The 18184-nt window shown below is 34.2% G+C and overlaps 1 protein-coding gene across 1 annotated transcript in view; it reads right to left on the reverse strand.

Moving 5' to 3' along the window:
- The window catches only part of FMN1 (formin 1), a 163911-nt gene that overhangs the window by 43885 nt on the left and 101842 nt on the right, over positions 1-18184 (reverse strand). Inside the window, exon 14 of the mRNA XM_026065997.1 lies at positions 16293-16413. Coding sequence (XP_025921782.1) covers positions 16293-16413 — 121 coding nt within the window. The remainder of the gene's footprint in view (positions 1-16292; positions 16414-18184) is intronic.

An 18184-nucleotide genomic window follows, 5' to 3' on the forward strand; every position in this document is an offset into this window, starting at 1 on the left:
TTCAGTTATTCAAGCAAATTGTAATACTTGGGAAGAAGACAGGGACATTACAGTTGTGTGAGAAAGAATCTAGCAAAATAACTGAAATAATATTTTTAAGTTTTCAACTGAAGATTTGAAAAAAGTAGTAGCTACAAGTTTGTGGCTAATTTTCTGTATGTTTCAAAAATATGCAGAAAATGCTACATAAAGTAATATTTAGAAATTATTTCAGATAAACATGAAATGAAAAAAGTGTGAAAGTATTAGTAAATGTATTTTGTTGAGCCATTTGATATATGATGACTATACAATGTACATGACTGTTACAAACACTGACTGTAAGGTGGTGATTATCTTATAATAATCTTATATAAGTAGTCCCATATATAATAATAATAATAACAATAATCTTAAAACAACAGTTATATCTGGACATATTCTAACATACTTCAAAAAGGTGTTAGAGTAGATCTTCCCAAACATACAGTGTTACTATTAGATTGTTTTGAGCATTTAGAGCATGTTAGATGCTTTCTACAAGCATTAATAACACAAGATTATTAGAGAGGTTGCTCAGATATGTCACATAAAAATATTTAAATGATCAAGACTGGGATCTATTGTTTCTGAATTATAAAGAAAGCACAAACAAAACCCCTTCAATAAAAAAATGTTTTCGAATGGAGAGGACTAATGTTAATTATAATCAGATGACAGAAATTAAGGGAAAACACTGGCAAGTAAAAGTACCAGTGTACAGAGAAAAAGTTGATTTGAGGAATGAATTCTGAAGAAGAGTCCTATCAACCTTAGCAAGAAGGTCAACATTTGGAGTGAAGGGAGTGGAAGAGGAAAGACACAGCAGAGAAGAGCAAATGAGCTAGATAACACACAAGTCATCATGGGTGCTGATTAAAACTCTAATGTTGAGATGAGATGAAAACTTTTTACTGATGTTAGTAAAGGTCATCTTGAAGCAACAAAACTGAAAGAGGTGAAAGAAGTCAAGTAAATCCTGGCAGACTCTACGGAATTACATCATTGGAAATCCATAAAAAGACCTCTCTCAAAGATACCTTTGGATGATACTCTCTCTAGTTGACTAGTTCATATGTAACTGGATACATGTAAGTACCTATCTATCTGAAACTAAAATCTATCACCCTCCTCTCTGAAGTTTTTGAGATAACTCAAATCAGACTGGAGTAGGGCCTGAGAAAATTCTATCTTTGAGCTAAGGGAATCAAGGACAATTGTGATGAGGTGTGAATCTACAAATCATGAGAGCATGAGCAGAAAAAGATAAAGCATAGTAATTTCATCAGGTGATGATCTGAATCCCATTTAATCTTAATTTAAAATTAAGAAAGAAATAAGTTTTGTAAGGGCATGCCAGTTTACATTAGAGTGTCAGAGGTGTTTTGAAAGTGAAGCCATTGATTGTTTAAAATATTTGCACTGTACTGCTTAATCCTTCTCTTGCCCTTTAATCAGTTATTTAATTGATTCTGAATTTAGGTTATACAWCACTCAACAACTGTACCTTTGGTCTACCAAAACAAAGTATTCTTCTGGGCAAATGAAGGCCTATTAATGCTGGTTAAAGCCAACTGCATTGAAATAGCTAAATAAAGGGGTTGTGTTTTCTTCCTAAAGCTAGAAATAAGATGCATTACATAGGTATGAAGCCTCTTCTGACTGAAGCAGTCATGAACTTCAGCTGAAACTGCAGTCTCAGAAACTTTGTATTACTGCTGAAATCCCTCCATTCTCCTCACAGTCTTCCTTTCAGTAATGAACCATTCTGCGCAGAACAATGATTCCTTGTCCAATATCTATAATAAAATAATGGCTAGAAGCATCAATGAGATGTATCTTTTAGTCTGAGAAACCTTGGAACATTATCAAATTTGCCTAGGGATAGATAGAGCAAAGAATCGTGAAAATATGTTCAAAGGGATCATATGAATACAAATGAAAACACACTTGGAAGAAGAAGGAGGTTTTCATGATAGGGCTAAATCCAGGATTTTGATTAAAATGGCAGTGGTATTCTAATTATTAAAGTCAGCTGGTCTTTGCCATGCTGGGATTTGTAATATTAGTGAAAGTGCTACCATGTAACTCCATGAACTGCCTCAATTCTGCAGAACATGATGTAAAGGTTTCAGAGACACCAGCCTGTGCTCACAATGGGCGAAAGAGACTTACTGCCAACAATACTCCCATATGAGGGAATGATTCATCAGCTCCTTGCTGTTTTAATAAGTACAGCATCATCAGTAATAAAATGGTAAGTCAAATCCTCACACAAGTCTGTTTTCTCCTGCTCGAGATTGTAGCACCTTACTTTTTTGTAAGGGCAAGATTAGCTCCTCTCTTTCAGTAACTGTGTAGTGTTGTTATTTCTTTCTTATTTTTAAATTAAGACTAAATGGGAGTCAGATCATCACCTGATGAAATTATTATGCCTTATCTTTTTCTACTCATGCTCTCGTGATTTGTAGATCAAAAAACACCGCAGCTGGGCTCACAGAGAAATCCAGATATCCCAACTGCTCAAATTCAGAAGTGTCTGATAATAGAACCTTGACTGGTCACAAGCCCCAGCAGCAACATATCTTGAAGTGCCATTACCATCCTTACTTCTTCCAATTTCTTCTGTGCTTTCCAGTGCCAATAACAGTATATCCCAGGCTCCTCAAACTCACCAGTACATTGATTGGAATGTACTGTAAGCTACAGGGAGTTTAAATGCTAAGATAGGTAATTAACTTACTGACTTAATGATGATTTAAGAGCTCAACTATCCTAGTGCTACTTACAACAGAATTTTAATCTCAGAGACACCAGCTAAGGTATAGCAGTGACAGAATCATATAGTCAGAAGTCTTTGGCATGTATCTTTTCTGCCCATATATGACAATCAGTCAAATATCAGCTGAGATAAACATCCACCCTTCAGATCTTTGGTAGCTCTCTTAACTATCAAGAGAGACAGGATGAGATCTGCCTGAAGAAAACTACCCAATATTTCCCACCTCTGAGACTTCCCAAATTTTCTTCTGAGACATTGCATACTGACCACATAATACCAATTAGATCAGCATGTGTCTGATTCACTGTGACAATTTCTGTATTCCCTCATTTTTCATTTGTAATTTGATATTAGATACACACCTCTTTTCACTTCTTCTGTGTTTATCTTCCTAAAGCTTCTCTTCCTCTCCTTCATTCACTTATGGCTCTTCACTACCATGTATTTTGAAAGCATTTTTTCTCCTATAATGACCTAAGCCAGATATTTGTACTTCTTTGCCTTTGAATACAATCTTTTCCATGAATTAAACACTAATTAAAGAACTTGATTTTATATCACAGAATCACAGAATGGTTGAGGTTGGAAGGGACCTCTGGAGATCATCTAGTCCAACCCCCCTGCTCAAGCAGGGTCACCTAGAGCACGTTGCACAGGATCGCATCCAGGTGGGTTTTGAATATCTCCAGAGAAGGAGACTCCACCACCTCTCTGGGCAACCTGTTCCAGTGCTCTGTCACCCTCACAGTGAAGAAGTTTTTCCTCATGTTCAGATGGAATTGTCTGTGTTTCAGTTTGTGCCCGTTGCCTCGTGTCCTGTCGCTGGGCACCACTGAAAAGAGTCTGGTCCCATCCTCTCAACACCCTCCCTTCAGATACTTGTACACGTTGATAAGATCTCCTCTCAGCCTTCTCTTCTCCAGGCTAAACAGGCCCAGCTCTCTCAGCCTTTCCTCATAAGAGAGATGCTCCAGTCCCCTAACCATCTTTGTAGCCCTTCGCTGGACTTGCTCCAGTAGTGCCACATCCCTCTTGTACTGGGGAGCCCAGAACTGGACGCAGTACTCCAGATGTGGCCTCACCAGGGCTGAGTTCTGTGTCTAATATACAACTTTTTAGGTCTCATTTTATGTTAAATATTTAAGAAGCTTTGTATCTACTGAGGACTGGAAAAGATACACTGACTTAAGAACTTTAAGAGTCACTTTGATCTCTGATGGCTAATCTTCATTGAATTTCCTGTTATATAAGTCCCATAATAAATTTGTCTATGTTTACTCACTAGTGTACTTGAAATATATTAATACTTCAAATAGATTAATACTTAAAAAAGCAAATTGCCAAGTCAGGCCAAAAATTGTACAAAGCAATTAAAAATGAACTGTTCCATTAGTTGCTCTGATTTTCTACACTAAAGTGCTATAATGCCTGTATGGGAGAATTACATTCACTTTTTATGTATTGTTCTCTTTTTATATTGATTACAATAGAAATTGGTTTCTTTTTAGAAGAAAACTATTTTAGCAGATTTCTTTATTATAATGATTCTGAGGTAAGGATCATATTGTGTATTCCTTCTTTGAAATAAATTCTGAAAAGATGACTACGGGATCTTTCCGAAATTCTGAGGAATATGAAGGGAACAGATAGCAAAACATACCAAATGTACATTTCCACTCTCACTATCTCATTCCAAAATGATCTTTTAGAAGATAAACAACCTGTTTCTGCATGACTTAGTACAAACAGATGCAAGTTCTCCACTACTGTAATAAACTTTCAGTTCATTTTCTTGGTATGCATTGTATGTTCGTCACATTAATTGTAATATGCTACTTTGAAAATTGTTTATTCCTAAATGAACTATTGAAAAAAAAAAAAAAAAAAAAAAAGAAAGAAAGAAAGTATGAGTGTGGAATAGTATTTGAAAGCCCTTAGAAATTGCTGGACGTACATCATGCTTCACACACTGCAAATCTTGGCCACAGAAATGGAAACCATTAGCAAAACATTAGAACAAAGCTGGAAACTACTGATTATCAGTTTGCCACTGTGTTCAGATTTAATGCAGTATTTGGCTGAAAACGTTCTTTAAAAATCCCCAATATAAGTGAAAATATTTACAAAACAGAATGTCTCTCACTTAACGCCTATTGGGCAATAGTCTTTTAAAACTCCACAGACACTTGCAAATCTATCAAAAGAATCACTGCCCATAAACAAACTTTCACGTAAAGAGCATTTCAGTGTCAATCAGACATGAGCTGGAATTTTTTAAGCATCATTTTAAAATAAACGCAAAACCAGAAATAGCTTAATGGTGGTAACAGTGAATTACTAACCATTTGCTCACTAGGACCCACCAGTAGCATTTACAGGAATCATCCTGACAATGAAACCAAGTATCAACATCATGAATTCCTATAAACCTGTCACTGCCACTATCCCTCATGAGTTACACAACAGTGAAAGCTGCTAACAACCACCACTCCTCCTCTCCATTCAGACCCTGGCAGGTTATACTGCCAGTCTTGCTATTTTATTTTTCTTGTTATAATGCAGGCTTATCTTTTGCAGGAGAGTTACCATTTTATTTATTTTTTTATTCCAAAAGGGATTTGAAACTATACCTCAAATGAGTTTAATGTAGCACTAAAAAAACCCTAAATTTCTATATGAGAGGAGCCACAACTGTTTACAGTGCGGAAGTCAGTTACACTATTGGGGGCTATATACAAAAATAAGGATCTAAGAAACTTCAGCAAAAGATGCGTAAACTTAAATTAACAAGTGCTACATAACTTCCTCATGATTTGTTTTGTTCTGCTTTCTTACTTTTTCTTACTGTGCCTTTTCTTACTTGCAAATAACTTTCCAAATATGCTAAAAAGAAAATTACAGGAGACGCATGTCAAAAGACATGCTTATCCATTGGACATTGTTGTAGCATTTGGTTATATTCTCCTGTTATTATGTATGACTTACATATGTATTTACAATGCGCTATTACTGCAGGTATGCACATAAGAACATTAAACCTTGCTACAATGTGTTATAACTATGCTATTCACAACTCCTTTGCTTATTCATAATTCTGTAAATAAACTTCCTTTTAGGTTGAATATCAAATAAATGTGGAGAAGGAGGGAAGAGATGCATCCCTTCTGAGTAAAATCCAAGAATTTTGACAACTTCTAGCTTGAAGTAGTTATGCTGCTACTGTCCCAGGATAATTTCAGAGACAGCTTTTTTATTTGTTGTTTTTGCACTCACCCTGATAAGCAGTACACATAGCAATGATGGCAACATACAAAGACTTGAGAACTAACACCCCAGCTTGAACAGGGTGGTGTTAACCGCCTTAGCCACTACTGAAAATGGGAGTATTTTGTTTTTCCTAGCAACCTTAACTAATAGAGAAGCCCTTGCACCAAATACAGATGGGGGAATGCCATAAAGTGGGGGGAGATTTTTGAGAGAAAAGGATCTGAGAGAAATGTAGAAGAGGAACAAGTTGTGCTGGTTCTCTGTACTTCTCAAGGTTAAGTTTTAGAGTCTTAAATAAAGGTCAACAATTTACAGTGAAAAAAATGTTGACACATATAAAACTAAATTCACTATTCCAAACTATTAATGGTTTGCATAGCTATAGTTCCATGCAAAGTTATTTTCAGTTAATTTAGTAGAAGAAATGTGCTTCTACAAGTAATTATTTTCTTCACTCATAAGTAACTCTGTTTTCTTATAAAGCCGTTTCACAGGATAGGAGCCAATAAGGAAACGTGAAACAGACTGATCCTTGTCTGCTTGAATATGCCTCCTTCTTGTGACACACAGAAACAAATATCTTTTTAGGTGCTCAAGGCAATAATTCTCAGATATAAATGAGATGGAAATAGTTTTCAGTGGTAAATCCTAAGCTGTGCAAAGTGCAATAATTGAATTAGTAACATACAAAACACATTGTAAAGTTCACCTGTTCTAATGGAGTTTTAACAGAAGACCAGAGTAGGAGATCTTGACAGGTCTTCCAAGTTTTATTAGCTATTCTGACTTTGCTTTTCAGATTTGAGATCTGTGAGTTTTCTCTTGTTGCTGTTGTTGTTGTTTAACAACATTTCAGACTTTTACAGTGTGCAATGATATGCAGAGGAACTGTCAGGCCTATGTTAACTCCAAATAAACTAAAAACAAAAGGGGTTTTTTTGCTCCCCATTTTGACAACGCATATCAACATTTTATACGAACCATTTAAAATCCTTTCTGTTAAGATTGTTGCCTAAGAATTAATTTAACAAAACGAAAAAAGATTGCTAGTAAAACTAAATATTTTTCATGCCATAGCAACATATCTAAGACTCTGCTTAATGTATTCACTCTGAAATGGTAGTTTACATTTAGCTCACAATTCAGCACAAAAACAAAACAAAGGAAGGACCAGCACATATAAATGAATATAACAAATAACTCCCCATAATTTTCCAGTCACGTCTTTATAAGATTCCTTAAGTGATTCCAGCACACGTTATTAGGAGCAAGTTTAGTTCTGTCATCAAGAGCCAAACGTACAGAACTCCGCACATCATTAGGATTTGTTAGGAGTGTAGAAATGTGGGCTAGCAGAACCTGGTGAGAAAATTATACTTCTCTCTGACCAGTATAGAAAATGTGTATTCTGAAACTGAAGTGTATTTCTTGGCTCATTTACAGCAAGATGGGATTTTTAAGAAGCAATAATAATATTTTTAATCCAGATGAGCTAAGCTTTTTCCAGTGATAGAAAAAAATAAATATAAAGACCTCTCAGGCCCACAAACACATTATTGCTTAGAGGACCTAACACTGATCAGATAGAAGAGAATTACCAAGCAATGTCTGAAACAGTATGTTTATGAGCTAAAACTGTAGAGGCAGAAGTGATCTCAAGTTTCTCTCTGCAGTGCTGGATCTCTGATTTTCTGTGCAAGACAGATCATAAAGTTCTACTTACTTAATTCTTCTACTAAGCTTATAGCTTTGGTTCAGCTAGACCGTTCTTCTTGTTTTTAAAATGACGTAAATTTATAAACTATCTACAATATTCACAGGAACACTGTTCTAAGAGTTAATTGCAAATTTGCATCCTATTGTCTGAATTTACAGAAATTGAAAGTAGTTACATAAGTACTTTTGATTTTTTACCACTGACAGTATACATATAATCCACAGCCTCAACTCTGGCAGAGATCTGCCTTTTCTTTTACTGCATACTCCCTCAGAGAGGAAAAGCTGATAGACCAATAAATATGAAGTAACTGGTCCTCCCAGCTCTAGTATTATATACTGTCCAAACTACATAATCCATTATCCATCATACATATTAATACAAATAATATTCCTCCTGCTCCCAGACGTACACTGCATAGTTACGCAGTTTAGTTATATGTATAGTTAGTTATATGTAGTAGAGTTAAGTAATTAATGCTTAACATATATACAAAAGGACAGACTGAAAGTTGCACGGAAAATCTTAAATTTGGTATTTCCAAGATTCACTTTAGAATCTTAACATTTACATAATGATTTTAATATGAATTTTCCAATTGAAAAATATAAAGTAAAAAATTAACAGCATGCTACTGGTTAACCGATAGAAAGCTTTCTCCCTGGCCTGTGTGCACACACGCAGACATCTGCTTCCATGGGATAAACTCCTTTAAAACATAATTTCTTTACTTTTCCACTATCTTTCCAAATCTTATTAAAAGCATCCTATACTATTCTGTATTATCACAAACAAGAAAATTCAATGGAATTTTTAGAAATGATCAGTTTAGGAGAATTTCCAGTTAATGTATTCACATATGAACATTACCAATGGAATAGTGTCAAAATGTTAGTTTTATTATACAACAGATTCTAGTGCACATACACAAAATGTGCTTTCTAATGCCTGTGTTGTATCTTTGCCAAATAAAAAACAAACTGAAATGCATCTCATCCTGCTGAGGCATGTGATTATTCAAAAAGAGGTCAGAAAGCTCTGAGGAGAAAAAGAAAGTCATTTTATTAACTATTGAAAACAAAATAATTGTTTCTGCACGAGGCTTGCTCCTCTGCTTTCTCCTCCACCTCTCTGCACTGCCTCAAAATAAAACATAAATGTTGGGGAGCAAAAAAATACAGTAATACTCACCAGGTACACATAACAGTGTACTCCATTTATGCTCATGTCTATAGAAATAACACATACAACTATTTGGCTCCTCATGTTCTACTACCAGGTTTAATTCCCATTTGCCCACACTTTCAAATTCTTAAGGTTAATTTTAAAATTCAAAACTATAATTGATATGAAGAAGATTAATGTGACTAATACCTGGAAACATGCAACTTATCTGTTCACACTCTGAAAATTTTTCCAGAACATGCAAGTGATTCAGAGGTCTAAATCACACTTTTAAAGTGGCTTAAATTATTTCAAATAAGCTAGAGTAAGGCTTCAATTTGTTGAAAATATTTTTGAAAAGTGCCTTTGATACTTTTTAAAATGTTGCCTCCTGAAGTGAATAAACAGTCGCCTTTTACTGAAACTACTGATCCAACAAATTGTTTAGAAAGAAAACGAACACTCAAAGTGATTTAATGTTTAGAATATTCACAATGTAATTCGGTAACCTTACTATCTCTAAAACAAACCAAACAACAGGCGAAACTTCCCAATATTGTAATGCTTGTCCTATTAATAATTATTTTATTATGATTATAACACTGTTCTTATAACTTTATTCTACAAAACAGAATTTATCTAAAGTCTACAATATTCTGTATGAACTAAATGTATATATATAATTCCATCTGAATGACTAGTAACATATTCAATTAATTTCTTCATTTCTGCTTACACAGAAGTCCATCAAAAGCTGGAAATTTCTTGATTCATTAATTGAAAATATTGATTAATTTCTACAACGAAGTTTGTTTATAGATCATTAGTGGACATTTTGTTGCAAAAATGTATAACAGTCTGAAGTCATGACTGGAATATATGCATATAAATGTTTAAATTCTTTTTTTGTGAATAATACTCATTAAACTTTTCTGTCTCTGTAGATTTTCCTATTGATGAATATATTCCCTTATAATTTTTGATAAAAACAAATATTGTGCAGAGTTTAAATCAAAAAATCAGGGGGTTTTAGTCAATGAATGAGCATGAACTGATTATTTTTTCTTTCTGAAATTTTCTCCTTGGCTCTATTTAGAGTAGTAGTGTCTGTAAGAATCAAGGATGAATGATCCTTTTCAACTTCTACCTTCCTTCTCTCATTTCTAAATTCTGTTCCATGTCCTAGTTTTGTAACACAAATACACTCTGCAATAAAATGTGTTACAGACCTCCCTAAGGAGGCACTGAATGAAAGTGATGTAGCTGCAACAGTATAGTACTATCTCCGGTCTAGTCAGTTCTGCTAAGAGCCAGCATTAATTAGCTATGACGCCTGCATGCATCTGGCAAAACCATGCTGGTCACATCCAGTGAACTGAATCTGCTTCTCTGAAATGATGCTGCAGAGGTTGTAAAGACACAGAACTGGTCTTCAGTCAAAAGACATATATTTTAAAAGTCTGATTCAGCTATAATGTAACACATAGAGGTAAAAAAGTGACTAATTCTATTATTAAAAAATTATTGTAAACATTTTCAAGGACAACTTTACTGCTAAAACAAATAGGGACAGAAAGTTGAAACATAGCATGAGACTAGTCTACAGAAAATGTCTGGTTATTTTGTTAAAGACAAATTTAAATTTGACCATCTTCTGAACAACTGAACTTCTAAAACAGTTTTGCAAAAATGGATTATTAACTGAGTGCTGAAATACTTCAAGATTTCTTCATTACCACCCTATCTGTCAGTCTCCCCAAGTTCAGAAAGGAATAGAGCAATCTCTTTCTGGTTCTTCCTTCTCTGTCTGTACAAGTAATAAACTCAGTAATAAATGTCGGCTGTAGGAACAGACAGGGATAGTGAAACTTAATACGAGAAAGCAAGTACAAAACTATGAGTTCTGGTATAGAACATGGCAGGCGGACAATTGAGAAGTAAATTCTGTCAGAAGAATCCTGTGCATCTTCTCACATAAAGTTTCGAAAACAAATGGCTGAGGAAGGCCATGTTGTCCTTGCATACTTGGCTATGAACTGATATTTAGTGACTCTAGACTGTATCTGATATTAGGATTAAAATATTGTGTATTGTCATGCTATTGGAGAATCAAAATAAAATGCAGTACTTTAAGAAGAGGCAGAGGAAGCTGTGCATATTCAGCCTGGAGAAAAGAAGTCTAAGGGTGGATTTAATCTATGCTTTCAACTACCTAATGAATAGCTATAGAGCAGATGGAGTCAGACTCTTTTTGGAAGTGGACAGCTAAAGGACAAGGAGCAATAGTCAGAAGTTGCAGCACAGGAAACTCTGATTAGGCATAAGGAAAAAACATTCATGGCAGTRATTCAGCACAGAAACAGGTGCCAGAAGAGGTTTTGGAATCTCCATCCTGAGATTCAAAACTCAGCTAGACAAGGCCCTACACAACCTGATCTAGTTAGCCCTGCTCAAAGGCTTTGGACCAGATGACCTCTAGAGATGACCTCTAGAGGTACCTTCCAACCTACATTACTCTATGATTTTAAGATACTTGTAATGCTTCTGTATGAAAAACAATGTGAAACATTGTCATTTCCCCCTTTTTAGTGCATAATTTTACCTACTTACCTTTTAATCTTTTCTTTAAAGGATTATACAATGTTGCAACCTGGGGTTGTCATAAACTGATGTTTTGCACAGGTGAATTACTTAAAGGTGGGAAACTTATGGGTAAAATAATAACACTTCTGCAAGAGACAGATCTGTCAACAATTAGATTAAGAAAGCCCTGATCCCAAACCATGTATCTTGGAGTTACTGAAATCCAACTGATTATTAAAGGTAACTGATCTAAAAGATGCATTCTGTATTAAACATATTTTTAAAATTAAGATCCACTCTATCTTATCCTTAAGCTAGAAAAGTGAATAATAAGTCTCACTGACAGCTCTAAAATCTAATTTAAAATCCTGGTTATTTTAATGCACACAGGCTATTCTTTCACAACAGAACTATATCTGTATTGGATCAAGGATACTTTTGGGGGAGAATGGGGAGAATATTCACTGGACTATCCAGTCTCCTAAAAAATTTTTCACAGCACAGAATTTTGTAAGGATAACTCTATTCTCTATCATAGAAAGAGCTTTAATACTTTCTATTGTAAAACTTTAGCACATCATAATGCCATCAGAACTCTTTCTGCACCTCTGCATACCATGAAGAACCCTAATTAAGAGAAGGACAAAATATGCCACCCACATAACAGTCTATTACAGTATTCATTTTCTGTACCATCAGCTTTCTCCTGTACTCTTCACCATTTTGACTATGTGTACTGCAAGATCTTGGGAACAGAGATTTTCTATTACTTTATATTTGTGTATTGGATGGGGCCAAAGGGTCCCTAGTCCATCCCCAGCCATTGTCATAATAAACATAAAAAAGGATTGTGTAGTTATGGAACGGTTGAATGGTGTTAAACTTTATGCAGTATTAAAATATAACATTTTAATATGACATATTTTTAAGGAAATAAGTGAAAATGTGGAAGTTTAATGACACAATATTATACAGCTAATATATCTTTAGGATACTACTGCTTTGTCTCTGTGTAGTAGAGTTCAGTCTTGGGTATTCTGAGACATACACACATATACTATGGACTGGATCATTCCGGAGCCCTGTTTATATCCATGAAGTCTTGTTTCTATTTTAGAGGAAATTATTTCTTTTCAATCATGAACATGTGTGCGTATACACATACATCCACATATGTACTCATACACACTCAATTAAGTTCATTGAGGTTTAAAACATATACACCTCACTGAAAAATTGTTAGTATGAAAAATGCAGTTAATATCTCTACTGCCAGCTGTGAAAGAAGGTGAAAGTAAAAATTATGTGGATTTTCAACAGGATCAGAATGTCAAAAGCTCGTAGGAAATTTAATTAATTATGAGTAACAAAGTTTGGGCTCTTGAAAGAATTCAGAATGGACCTAGCTTGGTTTCCATTTTCCATCATTCAATAAATATCTTTGCTTTTTCAGCTGTTATAGTCAAGAATACTAAAAAAGTTATAATGATTAGGAACATCACAGTAAATGATACAAGGAATAGACTACTGCTTTCTCTTGACTACTGTTCATGGAGTAACAACCTAACATTTTATGAACTGTATTGCAGGGAAAAGCAATGAGTATGACATAGAGGGAAACAATCTCCAGTGCAGCTAATTTTAAATAATTAAATTGTTCACCTTTAGCAGGAGATGAATAAGAAGTTCAGGGTAAAACATACACAAGTCTATCATGCTTTGGTAATGCAGCTTTCTTTTTAAAAATCTTCATATGATTACACATTTCAAATGTTCCCTGCTTATTCTCTGAGAATACCAATCTAGAAGCACTGTTCAGAATAGATAGAAGAAAAATCTTATTTGGTCCTGGAGAAAGGAAAAAGTGGAAATCATTGCCTTAGAGAAGAAATAAGGAATGTGATGATCTTAAAATACTGATGCAAAGCAAAAACTTCCTGTTCTCAAAAAAAATGAAGATTAACTGGAAAGCTAATGCCTGTCAAATGAATAAATATATTTGCTTATGCTACCATGTAATAATTGAAAATCTTGAAAACAAATGACTATACGGACCTGGAGTGAAATGTTGGGCTTCCAGAAAACATTTTTTTCCTATGACTTTAAAGTGGAAGCAGATTTTACCCTTCATAATTGCCATTTCACTACTTAATATTGTATCCTTTCATACTTCTGCCCCCTTAAAAGCCTACAGTAAATGCATATTTTTGTTTATCATCATTTTTAACCTAAAAACACTCATGACTGCAAAGAGTGTGCTGGAATGTGTGTTAAAAACCTGTTGGATTAAAGTTCCAAAAGTTTGTTTTAATTTTTGAGCCAAACTTCAGTTGACACTGCTCCTTTAAAGTCCAATCGGAAAGACCTTCAAATAGTAAACTGCATGGAACTCAATCTGTTTATCTGAAAAGGATGAAAGGGTTTGTGCTCCATCTAGATTTGAACTCTTGCTTCCACAGTGTCTAGGTATTTCAAACCAGAGGTTTACACCATTAAGACATGCCTCTCTGGAATGGTATCTCAATCTTTCCTATTTTAATATCTATGATAGAAAGATAAATGAATGCCTTGATAAACTAGTGAAAAAATATTTTAAAATACTAAATAACTACTCTTATGAAATGTTTGTATCAGAATTGCCATTTTAGGTGGAATCGGTCACATTTATCTTTTTTTTTTTTTAATCATTCTGTACAATTCTCAGAAAAAAGATTTGGTAAAATAAGTCACTAACAGGAACATCAGTTTGTTCCCTAGCAGCACATAAGAAACCCCCTCCTTCATTTATTACCTATGTCTCATTCCACTTGAAGAGTAATCTGCTTACGACTACCTTAGCCAACCAAACTGTAAAATAAATCCAATGTACCCTATAACACAGGCAGCTCCAGTTAATATTGTTCAAATTATTTACATCTGAAGGGCCGCGCCTGTCTGGATAGTTGGGCCCGACGCTTCTCTGGACTTGGTTTCTGCTAGTCACATCTGTTTCAGCTTTAGACTTTCACTGGTATTCTGCCAGCAGCCACAACTTTTTAATGGCTGCAATAAACTACAGAGACTCATCAAATCTTTGTTGTACGTGTTAAAATTATATCCTCTTCAATTAAGATTTTTTTTTAAAAATAAACTACAGCATTATCTAAAGAGAAAAATTTGAAAGGCAACATTTGAAAGAGATACAACATCTTTATATGATTGTGTCATTGTTTAAATAGAAGAGTAATTACAGGAATGCTTGTTAGAATTCTGCTGTATATTTCTGAGTGATAAAATATCAACATCTGAAAACATTTCCACAACCTTTTTTGTTTCAAATCTTTGTTGTCATTAACTTTATATGTTAATTGGTTTTGCTGGGTTTCAAATACATCTGTATGAAGAAGTATTACAAAAACAGGCTCAACATAAAATTTTTTCTACATTTTCTGTAAATATGTAAGAAAATATCATGTTGAAACTGAAATTAGTGATTACAAGACAGTTGCAGTTATTATTTACAGAGTTAGTTAAAGTGCATTAGCTTTTCCTACTTTCTCTCTCTCTCTCTCTCTTTGCAATGTAGAACAAAAATGATTCTAATGTCAAAGCCTCAATAGAGATCCTGCAAGACTAAGATGTATAACAGCAGGACTACACACTGAAAAAGTACAAGATCAAACACAGATCATGTTTCTGCACAAACTAGACTAAGAGAGGGCAGGCCAAGGGTTTTATAGGGCCAAGCGATGAGAGGAGATAGAGCACTCACTTATGCCCGGGTCGAACAAACAACTGATACTTTCCTACCACTGTTAACCTTCGAAACATCCTAAAGATGGCACTGACCTAATTCAGCCATTTCTAACTGTAAGGATAAATTATTCTTTAACGCTTTTCATTGTCTTGCATCAAAAAATTAAAAACAATCTTCTTGTTCAACTCTGATTCTAAAAATACTCTTCCATGTTGATGCAGAGCTATATTATCTAAATGCAAATAGAGAAGTTTTTAATAGGCTTTTATGCAGATTCTCTCCCTGAACTCCGTTTTCTACATAACACTGCTTCAGTGTTACTCTTCCTTAACAAAAGTGACAAGCTTAAAATATTCAGTCAGCATTTGCTGAGTTTATTTTAAAAAGTCATATGAAGCACAAAATAAAAACGAAACTGGCTGGAACACTTAGACAGCAACCCTTCCTACTTTATTTCCACTCACTACCTTGATTGATAGATGAGTTGGGTTTCTGAGCCCCTCTTTATAATAAACATTTTAAAATGTTTATTTTATGTCCCAGGGTGAAAATATTTTGAACTGGAGCTTTCCATTTCCCTTTGCTGTGCCTTGGCAAGCTGTGTTTTATTTCTACATTAATAATATTCAAGCTCTCTTGTAACTGTTAAATTGTTGTTATACAAGCACTGAAGAAAGTATTTACGTTATGGAACTAACAGATACCTACAGGCAGATGCAGCGTTCTGGAGAAGCCAGAGGAAAATTCACACATAACTGACGAAAACTTCAGAGAGATTTATTTAGGGGCTGTTTGATTTTAAAAGTGAATTATAGAAAATTACTTTTCGGTATCTTTACTTTCATTTCTTACGTCTTGAGTTTAGGATCATTTCTTCTATTTTATGTGGGTAATTTGTGCCACAGTGTAAAAGCTCTAAATGAATCAGCACTATAAACCTAATTAGCAATAAGCAAACCTCATAAAGGTCACATTTTAAATGGCACTTAGTTGTTAGCAGAACAAATGTGAAAATTTCCAGTTACCTTCTAGATCTCTCTTCAGTTTCCTTAAGTCTTTTATTAGGTCTTCAAACTTAACTTGGGAGGCCTGGAAAAAATCCTGTGGTTCTGGTAAAGGAAAAATACTCTTGTCTGTTCCTGCTTCCTAAACAAACAAACAAACAAACAAATGGGCCACTATGAAAATTAAATACATTTGCAGTGAAATAAATTACTGTTTCTGAAACTTAACTATAAAATAGTATTATAAAACTGCAAAAACAATACATTTAAAACAGTTCTTGCTAAGACAGCATTATATATTATTTCAGATGAAATCCTGACCTTACTGAATCAATGAGAATGTTACTACTGACTGGAAAAGGACCAGAATTTCAACCTTCATTTTCAACCCTCCCACATCTGCAGGACAAAGATTATAGAGCCACATTCTCATTTTCTACAGAAAAATACAAATTACTTAACTCACAGATTTTTAATGTCAGATGGATTATGTGGCATCAACCTCCTTGTGCTCTATGCCTAAACTGCTTTGCAGCTCAGAACTGTGGTTGAAATAGAACGTGTCTTAGGGAAAAATATCCATTCTTAACGTTGAAAGTTCCTTGTAGAGCTTGTAATGCAAACCGTGCTTAATTTAAACTATGAAACTATACTGAGCACATAAAATTTCAGTTCATTTTATATCAACAGAGGTTTAGATAAGGGATTAAAAGTTTTTTAAAATCAGAAAACATGAATGACTATTTTAACAAGTGATTTGATGCCAAAAGTTTGTGGTTTCACTCTTTCCCAATTCATTAAATATACACACACTTTATAAGTCTAAATTGAAAACAATATTTATATATTGCCTAGAGTGTATTATACAGATAAAAATATACAGTTGAGGGTTTATGAGGCTAAATAAATCACATGATTTAATGTCTATATGGAACTCCTAAGCATATACCTTATATTTAGAGCAATAATAAAAAAATTCAGAATTAAAAAAAAAATGAAGCTTTGTCTCAAGAGAAATTCTAAAAATTCTAGCGCATAAATGGTATTAAAATGACATTGCACTTTACAAGTATATACTGGTGAGTTTAAGTACTATCTGTTTTTAGATTTCAGTCTTAAATAAAGGACAATTCATAGTTTGGAGAGCTAATTGTTTTGTGAACAGTGAAAGAAAAAATTACATTATTATAAAGACATAAACATTCAGGAAAAAAGTTAGTTAAGCGGATGAAATTGCCTCCATTTCCTCCCAAGAGAAGATAAACTGTTTTGTTCTACAAAATTCCCATAGTAAAATTACAGTCTAGCCGAAACTTGACAAAATATGAAATAATTAAATCGTTAGCTTCAACATCATTGAAAAAGAGGTAATAATACACACATGAATACCCTGAGAATTGAGAAACACACAGGGTACACAAAATTGCTTTTGTAAGCATCTTTTTACAAGAAAGTTATTTAGGGTAGAGTAATGATACCTTGTTTTCTTGCTACAGAAAACCACCAAAAAAAACCTTTCTAGAGTACAGATCTACATAACTGGTAGTTTTCTATCTCTACAGCTCAGCCTGGGGAGCTGTTCCACAAGCTCCTGACATACAGACCCTCCAATGTTGGAGATGCCTTCAGTTACTTCAGTCTTACTTCTGGAAAAATATTTGTGACTACTAACTCTTCAATTCAACATCCATAAATAAGAATGAGCAAAATTAACAAATGAAAATTAATGAAAAAGATGTTTATATTCAACTAGAGATAGGACCATGAAAAATAATTCTGGTCTTAGAATTCAAAGGTTAGGTACAGGCATATTTTTAGTTCAAAAAAAAACCCCTTAAGATCAGTCAATAGCAACATTTTAATTTAAAATAAAAGAATTCAAATATTGCACTCCAAAGCTCTGGGCACTGCTC

This window comes from Apteryx rowi, unplaced genomic scaffold, assembly GCF_003343035.1.
Source record: "Apteryx rowi isolate R43461 unplaced genomic scaffold, aptRow1 scaffold_236, whole genome shotgun sequence".
In the NCBI taxonomy this organism is placed as follows: Eukaryota; Metazoa; Chordata; class Aves; order Apterygiformes; family Apterygidae; genus Apteryx; species Apteryx rowi.